The sequence below is a fragment of the Rhea pennata genome, chromosome 3, assembly GCF_028389875.1.
Source record: "Rhea pennata isolate bPtePen1 chromosome 3, bPtePen1.pri, whole genome shotgun sequence".
NCBI lineage: Eukaryota > Metazoa > Chordata > Aves > Rheiformes > Rheidae > Rhea > Rhea pennata.
This window is the reverse complement of record NC_084665.1, coordinates 33,981,218-33,998,814: the sequence shown is the minus strand read 5'-3', so window position 1 is coordinate 33,998,814 and position 17,597 is coordinate 33,981,218. Positions and strand designations below refer to the sequence as shown.

General features: G+C 40.1%; 1 protein-coding gene across 5 annotated transcripts in view; it reads right to left on the bottom strand.

The window, feature by feature from the left end:
* MOCS1 (molybdenum cofactor synthesis 1) overlaps positions 1 to 14,638 on the bottom strand; it is a 34,235-nt gene extending 19,597 nt beyond the window's left edge. For 3 of the 5 annotated variants that reach the window (XM_062571954.1, XM_062571955.1, XM_062571959.1), the window contains exons 1-3: positions 14,503 to 14,638; positions 5,701 to 5,833; positions 4,833 to 5,000 (exon numbers count right to left, since the gene is read on the bottom strand). In XM_062571954.1, coding sequence (XP_062427938.1) covers positions 4,833 to 5,000; positions 5,701 to 5,833; positions 14,503 to 14,628 — 427 coding nt within the window. In that variant the 5' untranslated portion in view covers positions 14,629 to 14,638. Of the gene's footprint in view, positions 1 to 4,832; positions 5,001 to 5,700; positions 5,834 to 14,502 lie in introns of those variants that run through there. The other 2 variants (XM_062571956.1, XM_062571957.1) reach the window with 2 other exon arrangements.
* Between the last annotated feature and the right edge of the window lie 2,959 nt (positions 14,639 to 17,597).

The window sequence follows — 17,597 nt, the reverse complement described above, 5'->3', positions numbered from 1 at the left end:
TGAAGCAACAACTTGCAGGAGACAAAAGCACTTCCACTTGGCATTTGAAATCTATCCACCATCCACATTAGTATCCCAACTGAATGAGGAGGGCTAATTCAAGACACTCAAAATGGCTAACAAAAGAAAACTATGCAAGAAATCATTACTATCGTAAGGTTAAAATTTAGAGAACAGCTGCCGGCTCAAAAGCCAAATGCGGAAATCCTCACCACACCACCATACTAGATTCCCAGAGGGCAGGCTTTCAAACTTCTGGCTATCGCTACAACAAATAGAAAAAGAAAAAAAAATCAAAAAAAACAAACAAGAAGAACCCCCCCCCCACAAACCACTTACAGAAGCAGAACCATAGTACAATCATTCTCTCTTATTTTCCCTTCTCTCTTTCTTCATAGCCTGCACCCTAATTATTTGAAAAATATCTTAAGAATCCTTATTCTTGACATGGCTTGAGTGACATGGCTTGAGTTACAGAACAAGTATCTCATAGTCCTGTCTTCTCTCCCTATTTCACCTCTGTTCCTTCAAGTTGATAAGTGATTTGCTTCTGCTTCATCTCCTTTCCCAGCTGCTCTGAAAATATTCACCCCAAGCTCAGCCAAGGACTCAGGAATGCAACAAACAGGATCACACTGGAGATGCTAAAGTTTACAACAGCAGCAATTCGTAACATGACTTAAGAGTCCTGTAAACATATGTGAAACCTGAGACTACAGTAAAATCTTTTCCTTTTCTTAACAGCTGAATTTTTCTAGCATTCTTCCACTCACTTCTCCCTCACTTCTCTAACCCTAACCCTCCCCATGAACCAGGAATAAACTTCTATCTTAACACTAGCTACCAGTAGCAGCCTAGTCTTTTTGAGAGCAAGGGATACACAGAGCAGACAGTAGTTGGGGGAAAGCACAGGAACACCACTACGTTTATTTAAAAAAGCACCAGCCGATTAGGTCAATTAGTGCAGACAGCAGCTCTAATTGTTGTTTTCGCTTTCTCAGATAACAAGACAACATACACAACAAAGCACTGGAAATCCACTAACATGGGGACAGAACCTAACTATGAGAAATTAGAGATGGAGACTTAATACTAAACAGTAGAAGTTAAGGAGAACTGGTTAGTACACGCTGCCTTACTTGCACAAGCTAAGTAGAACATTTGTAGTCTCTTGGTTTTTTTTTGATTCATTGACCTCTAAGTTCAACGGAGATTAAAAATATTTCACAATTTTGTATCACACCTTGCCCTGTATAGAGTCTGTTTGCTTCTCTTCTGTCATTTCTTTAGCAACAATGGGCACAAATGAAGGCAACTGATAAAACTGAAGGAAACAGAACTCATGCTATAATTCAATAGCATGAAGGAAGAGATTAATAATCAGGCTCAAACAGGTAAAGACTTTTACATTTACTTTTCCTTTAGGATCAAAAGCATCTCCCTAAAGTTGCTGACTTTCTTCACATACTCTTTCAATAGTTTCCTCACTTGTATTACTCCTGCTTGAGGATAGAAAGAAAATTATTTCATGCTCATATATACACACACATAAAATATTGTAATACAGAATTAAAAGTAAATTGACATCTAAATGCCCATTTTTAATGAGAACTTAAATAGTATAGTCACTGATCATTTGGCTCTATTACCTCTGTATTATTACTGGATTTTGTTCTTACTTGATCTTGAATTGTAAAGCTGATGTTGCACTAATGAGAAACATTCTCCTGTATAATATTAAACAAACAAAGACCACAGTAAACATTTACTAACATTTCCCCCCCCCCGCCAAATCTAGTGTGCCTTCACTCTTTCAAAAATGCTACCTCCTAACACTGTTTGCTAGCTAAACTATTTTCAAACAGCGTTCACTCTACTCCTTAAAATAGCCATGAGACTGGTGTTAGGATGGAGGCATTCAGTTAGGGCAAATACTAACAGATTCCAATGAATCTCCAAAAGAAACAAATTCATGTATTGCAATGTATAAATAATAGTGTAGAATATTTTGCAACTCTTACATCCCACAAAAGAAAGGAATCTAAATCAGAGTTATGAAAACCTGCAAATATACATAGATGCCAAAACACTGTATACTGACCTTATCAGCAAGCTTGCTGAAGTCACTGAGACCTGACCAGGGAAATGACATCTTAACAATGCAAATATATTTCAAAGAGAATGCAGATATTAAACTCAAAGTAGTCCCACAAGGGCAAGTTGACACTAAATGAGGGATTAATAGACCAAACACTCATAGTTATGAAATATGAGCACGTAAGCTAGGTGCTATTAACTTTTCTATTCCAGATTGTTTCAGAAACCCTGAAGAACTTGAAATCTTTGTTGTCAAGAATCTAAGATCCAAGCACAGCAACTTCTTCCAGCTATGCAATTGCAAACAGGCTTTTCAGAGTACAGTAGAACAGTATCCTTTTAATCCACTGCAGGTCATATTTCAATGCAAATAGCGAATACAGATATATTAATAGAATCACATTAAAAGTGAAATCAAGCAGAACTTTTATGCATCTCAGCTTCTTCCTACTTCAGCCAAGTATTTTTTTACACTAGCTTGTTGAAGTAGTCACCATTCCCATAATTCTCCTGCTGCTGAATCAACACTGTTTTTGCTTTTTCAACTGTTGCCCAAGAAGCAGAAAGTACACAGAATACAATCACTTTTTAGCCTAAAGTTGCAGCTCATGTAAGGAATGTATTGCCATGAAAGGTCCTCCTGGACAAGCACGGCTCTCACCATTGAGGTATAAGATGGAACAAATTTTGTTGGTTGCTGTCGGTACATTGCAATGACCTCAGTTTACAAGATAAGCATTTTCTTTCCAGAAGTACTATTACAAAGCAGAAATCTTTAGAGTCTGAGATACCCACTTCTGGATTAGTTTCTTAATGACCTTGTGCTAAGAAGGTCATACATAATGATACACAGATATAAAAAAAATCCCACATATATATATATATATATATATATATATATATATACACACACACACATATATATATATATATATATGTGGGATTTTTTTTTATATCTGTGTATCATTATGTTTTAATGTATATATATATATGTGTGTGTGTGTGTGTGTATATATATGTATATATGTATGTATATTACAGACAGGCTAAGACAACATCAGGACACAATGAGCTATATATACACAACAGGACATTATATTTTTATTATATACATACATACATATACATACACACACACACATATATATTTATGAATAAAACCTAACAGGACAATCATCTTAACATTCATTGCCTTGATCCCAAGATCACTACTCTCTTGACATCCATTAAAACAGCTATTTTCAATCTGCCAAAGTTCAGCTGCGAGAAAGAATACAAGCAGAATAATGAAAGTCCAGTGGTTCAAAAACATCCATCTCCCTCCTTTAACCACATAAACAAGCCTTTAAGAATTATATCGCTATAATAGAACATACAAAACAAGCTTCCATCCTTCTACAATTACTTCAGAATTGCAGCAATGTAAGACTATTTCACAGTGCACTGGCTACTTAAACCTATACTCTAAACATCACAACAGATAGCATTTGGGTATAAAAAGCAATTAGCAATTAGGTACATAAACTAGGAAAGAAAATACTGCACTGAACTAGTGACATTATTGTTTTCAATTCATTTTTATTCACTTTATGCCAAGCTTAAAAAGCTTTACTATTCTTTTTTTAAAAATAATTTTACAGCTCTATTTCCCTTCTGTCTGGCAAAAGCTAGCTAAAAATAATTACAACTTTTATTACTAGACATAGGGAATGCCTTCTTGAGAGAAACATAAGCACCAAGTTTCTTGAAAGGCACATAGTTCTCTCAAACTTAAATACAAATAGCCTTCCATGCACTGGCAAAATACCCTACAGAATAGTATTCTACAGACTTCAAAAAATATGAAGTTAGTACAGTTCAGGACTCCTCATAACAAAGGTCCAAGCAGAACTCAAGACAGCTCACTCTAGCCATTCTTCTTCCAGCTATAAGCAAGTTAGCTCCATGTACTAGACTGTTCTGCTGTTTCCATTAGAAGAGAACTTCTAATTCCTGAACAAAACAGAACTGGAGTAAAGAAATCAATTGTTTTCCACAGTGAAGCCCATTATATCAATAGGTAGCTAGTAAATTCTTGGCTACATAGCCTTGTCTAATGCATTGCCACTACACCAAGTTGTTGTAACATCCCTAACATACAAGACTTGGACAGGGGAGGAAAAAAAAGCAGCTGGCTCAAGACAAAACTGGCACAATCAATCAATACAAGCCAATTTAAAGTAGATAGGGTTCAAAGAATTAGCCAGTAATTTACTTCCCATTGAAGTTATAGTCTTCATTAGTTGTAAAAGCAATGGCATTTGTGATTCTGGATTCATTACTACACCTAGATGAGCACATGGTATCTGTTATTGAAAAAAATACCTCCTTTGTCCTCTAGCTTGCAGGTGAGTATCACCTGTTCCTCCGCAGTGAGGACTTGGTCACCTCAATCCTGGATTTTTCACTTCAGGGTTGTGTTACTGCAAGCTATTCTACTGGATGCTGCCAATAAAGACAATGCTAAGTTTAACTCTTGCTGTACAAAGCAACAGAAGTTCCATCCAAGCAGGAGAGCAGAACTGAGTTTTCCAGAAAGAACTATCTTACATTTCACAATGCTAAGGAGAAAGTACTGTCATTTCACATATAATTATTCTTCAGGTTATTGGACTGTATCAGTAGAGAGTTAGAGGCACTGTTCTTGAAGCAATATATAGTCACTTTAAAACATAGTTTATTTGTTTGCAACTCACCCACGATATCAACCACATCCGGCCGGATGAGCGGCTCTCCTCCTGTCAGTCGGATCTTCTCTACACCCTCTTTCACAAACAGCCTGGCTAGGGTGATTATCTCCTGAGCAGTTAGCAGCTCTGATTTAGGGGTCAGCTGAACACCTTCCTCTGGCATACAGTATTGACCTGAAACAAAGAATCCAGAAACACATGGCAAGAAAATCAGCAACAGTTAATCTAACACTGATAGTCAAAATGCACCAAGTGCAACCGCCTTCAATGAGTGTCAATGACCTAACCTTGCTGAAATGCAGATAGATCATACACCACATTAACAAGCAATCTACTAATAATTTGCGGGCTTCCTTCACAAGGAAAAACTGTACTAATTGGATGAATCTAAAAATTACAGTGGAGCAAGTTACACTTGGGAGGAAAGGTTAATCTTATTGCTATCTAACCTGATCTTAAACACAGACATCAAACTCACCAGGCAAGCAAGGAAACATTGCCAGCCCTACACTTTGCAGACATAATTGTGCAAATGCACACTCTTGTACAAAGAGTGTGAGCTCTTGAGCTTATCACACATTTTAGGCAATGGCGTACAAACATCCACAAGCACCATCATCCAAACTCTACCAAATCTGGCATGAGACCTGTCATCTCATCAGTCTCTGGCAGACCTTTCCTCTTGCTCCTGCTTCCCCATCCCAGTGGCAGTTTAGCTGAAAATCAGTCTGTAAGCATCTTTATCATTGTTTCCAGAACGCAAGAAACATAGCACAGGGCCAACACAAGAAGGACCTTAATTCGATTTTTTGCACAACATGCTTCTATCTGCTTCTGCATAAGAGCTCTGGGCAAGAAAGAAACAGACACTTACACCTGAGGTTGCATTTCTCGGTCAAAGAAATTCGCAAGTAGTTGTGCTGACGCCCAAAGCTGTCTGTCAAAAAAGCAGAAAAGGGAGCAGCGCCTTCCAGGAGGAAATGTCCTTTTCCTGAGTTTGGCAGTTCCTGAGGAGGGGGGGGAAAGTGCAAAATGTTTGAATAGCTATCTCCACTATCAACCTGCTGTATAAATATTAACTTTGAACTCAACAGATAATTACTATCTCATATTTCCACAGGAACAGTAGAACAAAAAAACAAAAACCCATGGCTTCTCTTTAAGCCTAAACTGACCACTTAGTGCCTAATTTTCACATCTTACTTAATTCTATAGAACTGTACTACATATTTGCCCTCTGTTTTTTTAAGCTACTTTGCCACATCTACTTCAGACTTCTTGTACAGAGCATGAGGCAGACTTTTGTTTCAAATATGTCTCAGCTTCCTAGAATCAATGATGCAAGAACCCCCATGGTCTCACTACAGCCTTCAGATAACTGAAGCTACACGAGGGTCCCTGAAGTTTAGAGGGAGAGAACTGAAATTGATGAAACTCTACATCTCTGCTTGTCTCCATCCCAAGTTTCATGTTCAAGATATAACATCCTGTCAATACAAGAAGAAATTTCTGCCCTGGACAGTATATTTCATAATATCTGTTTCAAAACAATTTTCAGCAAGGTTTTCTTGCCTGAATCTGTACAACTAAATACTACTTGAAATCTTGTCTCAAACAAAAACAAACAAAAAAACAAAACAAACAAACAGTAGAACTTACGATCCAAAATATTCCAGCTGTTCAAGTCCCTATAAAAAGGCTTGGAATTTTAACAGTCCCTCTATTAACTGTTTTTAACTGATTCTTAAATACAATTTCCTTTTAGAATTTTGGTTTTCTTAAAAGTCAGGGTAACATCTTTTAGATGGGAACCATTTTCAGAAAACTCTGAACATCTGTCCTCCAAAACCTCTTAAACCACCTAAAGAACCACTTCAGGTATCAAATTAAATATCCCAAATTACTAGTTGCTACTGGAAAATAATAAAGTTTATACCAAGCATCTTTAAAACATCACTGAAGTTAACACCGGAACACTGCTGTTTATAGCAAGGTCTAAACATAGGGACTCCCACTTCTGCCATTATGTCATGACTAACGCTCTCTTTTCTGTACCTGTCCTGCACAGCTAAAACCACTCAGCTACTTTTGGAAAACGTTTCAATACTTGAAGTGAAACATGCAGTAAACTGATCCAACTCTTATCACAAGATTGCAGGGAATCAAGAATTCATCAACATGCTATTAATTGGCTGGTTGATGCTTGGTTTAGGTACCACATACAAACACCCAAAAGCACCATCATCCAAGCCCCACTAAGTCTGGTCTGTTTTCATCTATTAAATCACAGTTATATCAACATTTTATAGAAGACCAATTTAATAATTCTGACAGGCATCAGCTGCATCACAAAATGAAACAAAAAACAGGAGCAAAATAAATTAACTACCTCTGCTGTGTCCTTGTTACTTAACCACAGACAGACACTTATCAGCCCACTAAGAAAGCTGGAAGAAAGCTAAAGGATTTCTGCAAGTACAGTGAACTTATCTAGTGAAATACTACATACAAAGCTATTTCTGAAGACAGTGATGTTTACCAAGTTAAAAAAGTGGGTGTGTAGGGGAGCCTGGGGGTGGAAATCAGCTTCAGAATTGCACCTCTAGTCAAAATCATTCTGGCTAGTCATGATAGACTGATAGAGATAGAGAGTAGATAAAGAATTAAATGAAGTATCAACATAAATCTAAGATGCAGAATGAGGAGATGGACAAAATTACAGGTTAACTAGTACTCACACTTACTGAGCAAAACTCACAATTTCCAGCTGGAGTAAGATAGACCTAAGAAAACTCCAGAAATACCCAAATTAGCGCATATGGAATGATTTCAAGGGACTGGGCAGAAACACACATGTGACCATCATCTCCCTGGCTCTGGTCATCACCAGTAGAAGCTGTAGCAGTTCATCCACCACAGCATTTAGAAATAGCCCTAGCAAGGTAAATACTCACTTACAAATGTTAAATAATTCAAGTACCTTTCCTCAAAAAAAATTTTTATGAAAGCATTTTAAAGATAGACACGTGAGGGGCAGAAAACAGAGGGAGGAAATCCTCAGCAAACAGATCAGTTAAGACAGCAAAGGGTATTTGGGGAGAGGCCCAACTTAAGCCATCAGCAGCAGAAACAACTTTGATTAGCAGCTGTGCTAACACCACAGCTGCTAAGCAGAAGCAGCCTTTCTTGGCAGCATGATCTCTCCACCAGCACCTGAACTATCTACTTCATTTCTTGATCTGAATGGCTTTGTGGTTAGGCAAGTAGCGCTCTCAAAACAATCCAGGCAATGCACGGGTTACAGAATGTAAAGGAGTTACAGAGTGGCCAACTTCCATGCTCAAAAGGCATCTGTTTAACCCTGATAAGACAGCAGTACTGGTTTCAAAGCAGTTGCTTCTCTGTGAGAAGAAAGAAGTCTCTTTCAGTTTCTGTTTTTCAGCCACCACAGCACCGGACTCCACAGGCCTGGCCTTCCATGCTTCTATCAAAGGTGTCAAAGAAAACTGATCAACCCACAGCTCTGCTTGTGCTTATATTTTTACAAATTCTTACATCTGCATCTTTTCTGACAAACATGCACAGGCAGAACAAGTCAACTATTTTTCATTCACATCAGGAAAACACTGCTGCCTGAGTGCCTGTGGATTGTCTGTAAGCTCTGTACAGCTTTACTTTCACTAGGGAATCAGAAGCTGGGAAGCTTATTTTGTTAGAAATGCTGGTTCCATTGGACTCATTGTGAGAATTTCTTAGATTACAAACAAAGTTTAAGTAGAAAAGCCCAGTTAAATATACAGACCTCACTTCTGCACATCCTCCTACTAGAAAACTTGATCCTGAACAGACTAAATCTGAAGACATTCTAGGTATTGCCAACCTCTAAAATCTTATTGGAAATGAAATCATCTTTTCAAAACTACATTGCGTTTTTGGCCAGTCTTGATTTCCAATCTTTTTCCTATTATTTTAGACAGGTGTTCATATTCAAGAGTAAAAGCACTCTCACATTTATTATTTTAGCCCTTCTTGTAGGAGCACTCCACTTCTGTTTCTTTCTCAATCACTTATTCCTGCACCTTCTATAGGACCAGACTTCCTTACCAGTGCTACTTTAAGAATAATGATCTGAACCTCCTGCCTTCCCATTTTAGGGTGTGCCTTACAGGGATGAAAAGGACCAAAACAGTTGTCCTTTGCTAACAGAAGAGAAGCAAGAGGGATATTTTAATGCTTTTAATGTAACAGATGTCAAAACTCTCTTTTCAAGAACAGTAGTTTGCTTACAGTAACTTCCTATTTCCAAAATTTAGGCTCTTTTAACTTACTATCTAAATATGATTAACCTACATGCACATCGCTCTCCTTCCTCAGGAGCACAGCTGGTTGGTTAATGAAATATTGCTAGTGCTAGAGGTACATTTACAACTAAGAAATGGAAGTACTTCCACTGCTTTTCTTATACGCTTCGCTAGTGGATCAAAATGTGATCTACTTATCAGTATTAATACTTTCATTATCATTTCAAAAATCTTTATGCAATTTCAGGAAGAGAAGTTAAAAGTTTTCAAAGTCAAGAGAAAAAGAAGTGTTAGCGTGGAAAAGGTACGCACCCAGCTATGTTAACTACTGTTTCTCTAGTAACTGAAGACAACCCTTATGTTCAACATGCTAGTCTGACCCACTTCAACCCCTGAACCCTGAAGAAGCCACCACTGACTGCAACATAGGAGACAAGAATTATATTCCTGGCTCTGCCCTCTACCTAATGCGCAACTTTTACAAACAGGGAAATTGAGGTCTTGAGGAATAATACTGGCCTCCATTAATTACTCTGAAGTATACCATCAAGAAGCAGTGTATAAGAACAGGCACTCAACAGGCAGCTGGTATCAGTAAACTTCCAAGTTTCTTTTGGAAATAGATTTTTCTCTCTTGCTGCAAAATTCACAAGAGTGTTTAGATTGCAGGGCAGGTGTGTGGTGGAGGGATTCTCCAGAACTTCTAAAACGTTCCTTCCAGACAAACCCATCTCTGTATGCAAGCTGATAGAAGGAAAAGTAACTAAAGATGGAATTTCTCAGTTATCAGTTTAGTTTCTGTCCAGTTTGGTGTCAGCAGGGAGGAATTAGGAGACACTCAAGACAAGTTCAGCAGTATTCAATCTGAGCTCCAGTGGGAGTGGACTCTGTATTACCAAACCTGCCATTGCAGCCAGAACTGACTCATATTTTTGATCAAATTCTCCAGGGAAGACCAAGGGTCAGAGGTGGAAACTCAGCTGCTTTCCTGGCAACAAGGATGAAGCATACTTTCAGACGCTGTATAGGTACGATTTTCTAAGTGGGGAATAGGTTGAGGTTGGACCTAAGGCACTTGCAGCTTGTATATGGGCTATCAGGGCAGGGAGAAAGCTGGAGTTCCAACTGCATGGGACTAAATACTTCTTTCCCAGCTGCCTGGGGAAAGAGTGGTGGTTGCTGTTTTTCAAATAGATCGATGTCCAACAGCACAACTGTTTTTCACTCAAAAGGGATGTCTTTAATCCCCAATCCCCCACTACCCTTTGTCCATAGTTGACAGGGGACACTTCTGCTAATAGGAGAAGTCAGCCCTGTCACTGAGTGTGCTGTATGTGATCTGTGAAAAAATAATTTCACTCTCTGGGCTGTCAATCCAGTGTTCTATACTGGTACTGAAAGAACGGGAGCTTAGATGACTGCGCCTAGCAGCTATATTTTGACAAGCTATCAACCCTTCAGACCTGCCAATTCACCTGCAATTTCCAGAAGAAATCTTCTAACAATGCAGCAAAATTGGAAGCTGTCACCTTAAGTATTAATAACCATCATGAACATCACAAACTGACAGGTATTGGAAAGCCTAAGTCAAACATAAGGGGAAGACAATGTAGCTCTTCTCTATTTATCAGGATGAAAACAGAGTACTACAATTGCTCTAGCCCTTCTCCTTCACCTCATCCCCACTGATGCTTGTGCACCTGGAAACACTAATGCTTGCAAATAATTTTTTTGGATGGGCCTCAGGGACCACCACAACCTACCTACTTATAACCGCATTAGAGCTACTCCAGGTGTCATATCGCATTGGCTCTTTCAGCTCTGACAACCCTGGTTCAATCTATGCACCAGTGCTGTCCCCTCACAATAGCACTCAATGCTGTTGTCTCAGCATCATGGAGGCAACTCGGCAAAAGCTCTCCTGCTTCCTGCCTCACTCTTAACACCTTGGTCTGCAGGGAAGTGGTGCCACAGCATCCTTTTTCAGCCTGGAAATTACACAACTCCAGGGGCTGAAATTGGCCTAGGCAGGTTAAGTGCCAGATGAGATCTGAGCTTAGAAGTTCAAGATAAATACTTTTTTTTTCCTGAGGGCTCTGTAGCTGCAGCACAATCACAGACATTAACCAGAATAATACAGTTCTGGTTTTCTGGCAGAGAAAGTACTGCTTGTGGACTCTAAGCAGCTCCTCACAAAATGTGGCTTTAGGACAGGGAGAGTTGGAATAATTGACCAAGAATAAGGTCCATATTAGATCTTTTTAGACAAACTGGCCTCTTCTCTCTATCCCTACAGCAAAGAATTAGCTGAGGCCGCAGAAAATTTCTGTAGGTTATGTTCAAGAGTCACACGGTCTACTAACGAAAAAAAAAACCTTCATCCCAGGATGCCAAAGCCCTTTACTGGAAATGATACATCTTGCAAGAGGAGAAAAAAAAAATGAATAAATAAAAGCTTATTTCCTTAATATTATTGCTCTCAAACCACACTACATAAGAAGTCCTCTAATTTTCTTCCTGTTTCAAAATACTGTTTTTTGACTGCAAATCTTTAGTTTACAATAAAAAAGTACAAATGACACTTTCCTATTGTACTGGAAAATATAGTTTTGTAGAAGAAAAACTTAATCAAATATAGCATTTTTTTAATTCAAGAATATCGTCTGGGCAGGTATCATCATATATGCAAGATGACAGCATGGCACCAGATTTTCCTTTGTTAACTGTGAATTAGTCAAGAAATGCTTGCACAAAACTAAAAAAGCATGAAATACTTGATGCTCTCAGAGCGCTTGTTGCTACCTGCCATTAGGTCTCCACCTCGTGCAACATGGAAGTCACATCTCCAAGACTGACAAAAGTATCTTAAATGCCAAGATCTAAAGAGACTCAAACACGTGGACTAATCAGTTCAAAAATAATACTCAGATCAGTTTTCATGTTTTATTTGTAAAGAACTTGTACTTAGCTTCCAGGTATATCTGTTTTTAACTTCAAGAGTTATCTACATTTTCATAGCCTCAGATTTGCTCAGTCTGTTTAGCTGGTCAATAGCATTTCACATCTATAAATACATCAATTTTCACCATATATTTTGTAGAGAGAACATTATAAAGACTTAATGGACATCAAAACCATGAACTATTAAATTTTTCTGTTGAGGTAAGTAATTTACCACACATCCATAGAAAACTTTATTAAGGATGGTGAATGCAGCACCTATCTCCCCCTATCTGGAAAAAAAAAGAAAAAAAAAAAGAGAAAGAAGATGTGTGAGAGAATATGTGAATATGTTAAAAAGCAGCAGCATTGACCTCTTGTGATTCTAACCTAAAGGCTTAGAAGAGAGGTCCTGGATACAGTCTTTTAGTTGCCTTCAGAAGCTCCTGCATTATAGTCTTTTTGTACACAGCTGCCTCAGAAATTTAAGGCACTTGCAGTCCATTCTAAAGGAGGTTGAAATACAGAATAAGAGTGTATTTCCCCTCTTCTCCCTTTTCCATCCCTCACCTCAATGCAAGCTCATGAAACTAAACAGAACTCATGAACATTTTCAGATCCAGTCCTGGGGACAGCCGAACAGTATTCAGAACTGTTTTGAATGTCTGGATGTTTAAATATCCACAGTCACCTGAAACAACATTTCAGTGGCCCCTGTGGCTGGAATACCACCAACTCCTTCCCTCTATAGGTGAGTCCCAGGCAAGATGGAGCACAGGAGCAAACACTACACACAACATTATAGCTACTAAGTTCGCACTGCCTTTGCTTTTGCATTAGCTTGTTTCTCAGGCCCTGCAGAATTCCAGCAAGTGCTCCAGAGCACTTGTCATAGCTAGTGTGCCATACATACAAGTCACACATCTTGTAATTCCAACCACTGTCACTTGCACACCTAAAGGGAGTCAGGGTGGTTCAGAACTGGACACTAAGTCAACCTCTTTCAAATGTATTCCTGACTGCATATTAGAACTACTCAGTATATAGAAAGTAAGATATAGTAATTCTGATCTGAATTTATTAAAAATATACAGTTTAGAAAGAGAGAAAAGAAATTCAATAAGCTTTCTAGATAACTGAGACAAGTAAGCATTCAATAAAAGAAATATACAAAATCTGCATATAAATAAATTGTAGTGAATGTATTCAGTTTGGTGACCCAAAAACTGTCACTGGTACCTTTAGTTTATTTTCTGCTTGTTAAAGCCAGCCATGCAATCACAAGTAAATCAATAAATCATGTATCACATGTCATGCCCTATTTCCTTCAGGCAGTTATAGAACCTGTGCCTTTCTGTTGAGCTTTTTTCTCTCACATTTTGGCACTAAGAGAGTGAATTAATTTGAGATACCTGAAGTTAAACTAGGTGATGCCACATCTGGACAACACTTCTATTTCACACAAACAGATGGACAAATAGCCCATAGGACAACTCAAAACATATTCATTTATCTCCCCGAAACTATGGTTAACTTTGACTTCAGCAGATCAAATGCCACTGTGTAATCTCTGATTTGTCTAGGAGAATATGCAAAACTGGTTCAGTAAATGAGACTGAAATTTTACCCTTGTATTTAAAGCAAAATGAAACACACACATTAAATTATACAGTATTCCATATTAAGTTCTGTTGCCTACTCCAAGATTCATACAATAAATTTTTATACAAATCACTTAACTCTGCTTTCATAATCTGAGCTTGGACAAAGCAGAAGAACATTCAGTTTCACTGGTGTCCTGCTAGATTCCAGTTAAAGTATTACTATATTATAGACAATTATTGTAGAGGAATTCTCAAATCCAAACTTCCCCCAGAAAAAAAAAAATAAAACCTATCAAATGAAGCTCTTCATAATTTCTAAATTTTAACTGCAAAACACAAGTCTGGGAGTTCAAACTCAAAACCATTACCTCTGATGACAGCCCACTACCCACAGGGCAACCTCAAAGTCACACCAGGAAGAGACCTGCTCTCCTACGACCTTGCACCCTAACGCTACTGAAAGGCCACTTCGCAGGTAACTCCCTATTAGAAGGCGACGGGGTGCCCACCACACTGAACCACCTTCTATCCTCGCTTCCACCACCTCCAGACCGCTCCTGGCCCCCTGCCTGTCTCCCGGAGCAGCCAATGGACTCTGACACGCTCGGAAACCTCCCGAAAACACTCTCCCCACCCCCCAAAAAGCGGTGTACAGGGGAGAGCTCCCTGAGAAGCGGCTGAAGGCGGGAGGGAGGGCGGTGGGGCTGGGGCACGAGGGGCAGCGGCCGCACAGCCACAGCCACAGCGCACCCCCCTCCCCCCGGCCGTTAACGGCCGCCCCGTGCCGCGCCGCCCTCCCCCTGCAGCTGGGCACCGCCGTGCTCGCCTCACCTGAGCCGCGGCGGAAGGAGCCCTTGCGGGCACGCCGGTAGTGCAGGCCCGGCCCGGCGGGGCACCCAGCGCCCCCCGCAAGAGCGCGAGGGTTCCGCACCGCCCCCGCGCCGCCGCCGCCGCCATGGGGCCTCGGCGGCCCCCAACGCGCGGGGACTCGGGCGGCGCCACCAGCCCCGCTTTGTCACTCGGGCGGGGGAGCGGGCGCGGCAGCCAATGAGGACGGGGGAGAGGCCGCGGCACCCAGTCAGAGCGGGCGCGGGTGCAACAGCCAATCAGAGCGGGCGCAGGTGCGGCGCTGCACGCTGGGAGCTGTAGTCCGCCCCCCCAGGGAGGGGGAGGGGGAGAGGGAGGGGGAGGGGGCGAGGGCGGGGACGGGCCCTGGCGGGCCCTGGCGAGCGCCTCGTCCCCCCGCGCCCTCACGGGGCCGGCGCCCGCGCCCAGCTCCCGCAGCCTGCGGAACTGGCCTCCTCGCGGCCACCGCAGCGCCACGGTGCCCGCGGGGAAGGCAGCGCTGCGAGTCCCGGCAGGCGCGGGCAGGGCAGTCGAGACCCCCCCTTGCCGCCCCTGGAGGGCGTTTGTGGTGGACACGGTGTCTCCCTCTGAGGCCTCGGTCCCAGGCCTCAAGGAAAATCCGCAAATACTGCCGAAAGACGGGCACAGGAACTGAATATTAAGAGTCAGATTTGTATTCGTATGACTAATCCATGCTGGTTCCTTGATGACTCTTCCAGCTCGAGTCATTTTGTTTCCAGATTTACCAGTTAGCAGACTACTGTGTCATGGGTGTTCATATTTGCAACTCATGTTTGGGAAAAAAAAAAAAAAAAAAAAAAAAAGTAATTCTCTGCTGAGATGTCAGTGAGAAATTCTGCTTTCGGTAACCGAAGTCCTAACTCTTCAGCATTTGAGCTATGAAGTACTTGTTCACATGTGAGTAGTTGGGCATCATAATCGCTTGTGTTAGCTAATATTTTAAGATGTGATTGTATGCACTTGTATACAGATTCAGATCTGAAACAGATTTTACTTAAATTCTTGCTCTGCAGCAAAACATTTTCTTCTATTCAGGCTTTAGTCTTTAGACTTTATTCAGTCTTTAGGCTGGATAGAAACTATAAGAAAGACTTCAAGATTTCTTTCTTTCTTTTGTTTTTTTTTTTTTAAGCTGAAGTCATCTGAGAAGAAACATGATGGACTTGAAGGGCTTGTGATGTGGCTAAATACCTATTCTGAAACACTTCCCTCGTTTGACGTTGAGGTAACATATATGCAGATCAAGACAACAAAGCATGTAACAAAGCAAAATATTATTTTTAATTATTATTTTGAAGGGTTGCAGAAGTAAGCTGGATGGTTACATTTGTATTAGTTTTATGAAGTGTCACTTCTCTCTGTAGATCAAGAATAACCAGTAATTAAAGGATTTGCTGAATTTAATTGAACAGCAAGAGATAGAAAAGGCTGAAATACAGAAAGGATTTTAGTTTCATATAAAACACAGTAATTGTTCAATTAAAGGAACATTTCAATTGTAAAAAAGAATTTAAACGAATATAAAGTATATAAAGATCAAAATTCATTAAACTTCAGAAAGAGAAACAAATTATAACTTGCTTAATCAGTAGTAAAAAAACCCACAGACTCTCTAATATCTTTCTCCATTAAATGTTCTTATCCTACAGTGAACTACAGTTCTGTAATTATTTTAGTCCTGATTCTGAAGGAATTAAAGCCTATATTAAACTCTACTTACCTCTGTAATCCTATTGAAATGATGGGGCTGAGCATGTCAGGAAAGTTAAGAAATAGAATGCCTTTGCACAGCTGAAGACTTATATTTCTCCAGTTTTAGATAGGCATATCTTATTAAATCAACATAAAATCAGATCTTATCTCTCCAAAGGCAACTGCTACTCTCAGAAGTAGCTATTGTTGGTTGACAGAAGCACTTTCCTAGGAGTAAACAAAAATGTAAAATAAATGTAATGGCATAAGAGCATCTACATAACAGGTGATGCTATTCCTGAGATACAGCCATGTCATAGGTCACAAAGAGTATGTATTTTTGCACACTTGACACAGCAGATGCAGGTTTATTTTCTTTGCTTCTCTCAACAGCTGTCCAAAGAACTTGTACTCAGTAAAGAATTAAAGGTTTGAGATTTGTATATTTAGGCCAAGATGCTGTGCAGTGTCATGCGCTAGTATTGTAGCCAAATTACATGTTTGGCTACATCTGTCAGGGCGAAATAATACCTATCCTCATCTACCTGCAGAGAACACAGTTCCTTTAGTGAAGCTCAAGACAGTTGCCCACAGCAATTTCAGGATACACGGAATCATTGCCACTAGGCTTTCAGTTATCTTCCAGCCATTATGCAGACTTTCACTTATCTATCTTTGGCACAGAGTAATTCTGTAGCCCAAATTCTAGAGAATGTCATTTCCCCTCCCCTTCCCACTCCTGCTTTCCTTCCTGAGTTACATGGAGCCTGGATTACTCATATCTTATTTTGCTGGGTTTTTTGTTTTAATTTTTTGCCATATTCTCACCTAATCCCTTATGGGGCTCATTCAACGCTATTGCACTTTCAAAGATTAACTAACTGTTCAAGACCATGCACTCTGCACTGTGCCATTCATATAACTCAGTGTGCTGGCCAAAAAGCATTAAATCCACATGAGCAACTGAAGGACAAAGTCCATGTACTAGTGTCCTCTGTGAACTTATCCCAGAACAATATGAAAATACAGAGCACTGGACTATGGTGCTATGCATTATTTCAAATTAGCACTGACTAAAGATTTGTTAATAGAGAAATAATAAAAAAGTCTCAGGAGAGAGCATAGCATGTGAGCCATGTGGGTTTGTCACAGGGAATCCTGATTGCCTCATTGTCCAGACTGGGCTTCTCTTAGAGAGTTTCTCAACTCCCGGAGCTTTGGGTTACATGCCTGAACAGAAACCAGGGCAAAGTGCAAGACATGATTCTGTCTTTATGTTGGGACTGACAGCAGGAGTGCCTGTTCCAGGCAAAGTGTCCATGTCAAGCTTCCTACAAATCCAGCAGGAAATAACTGTTGGAATTTGA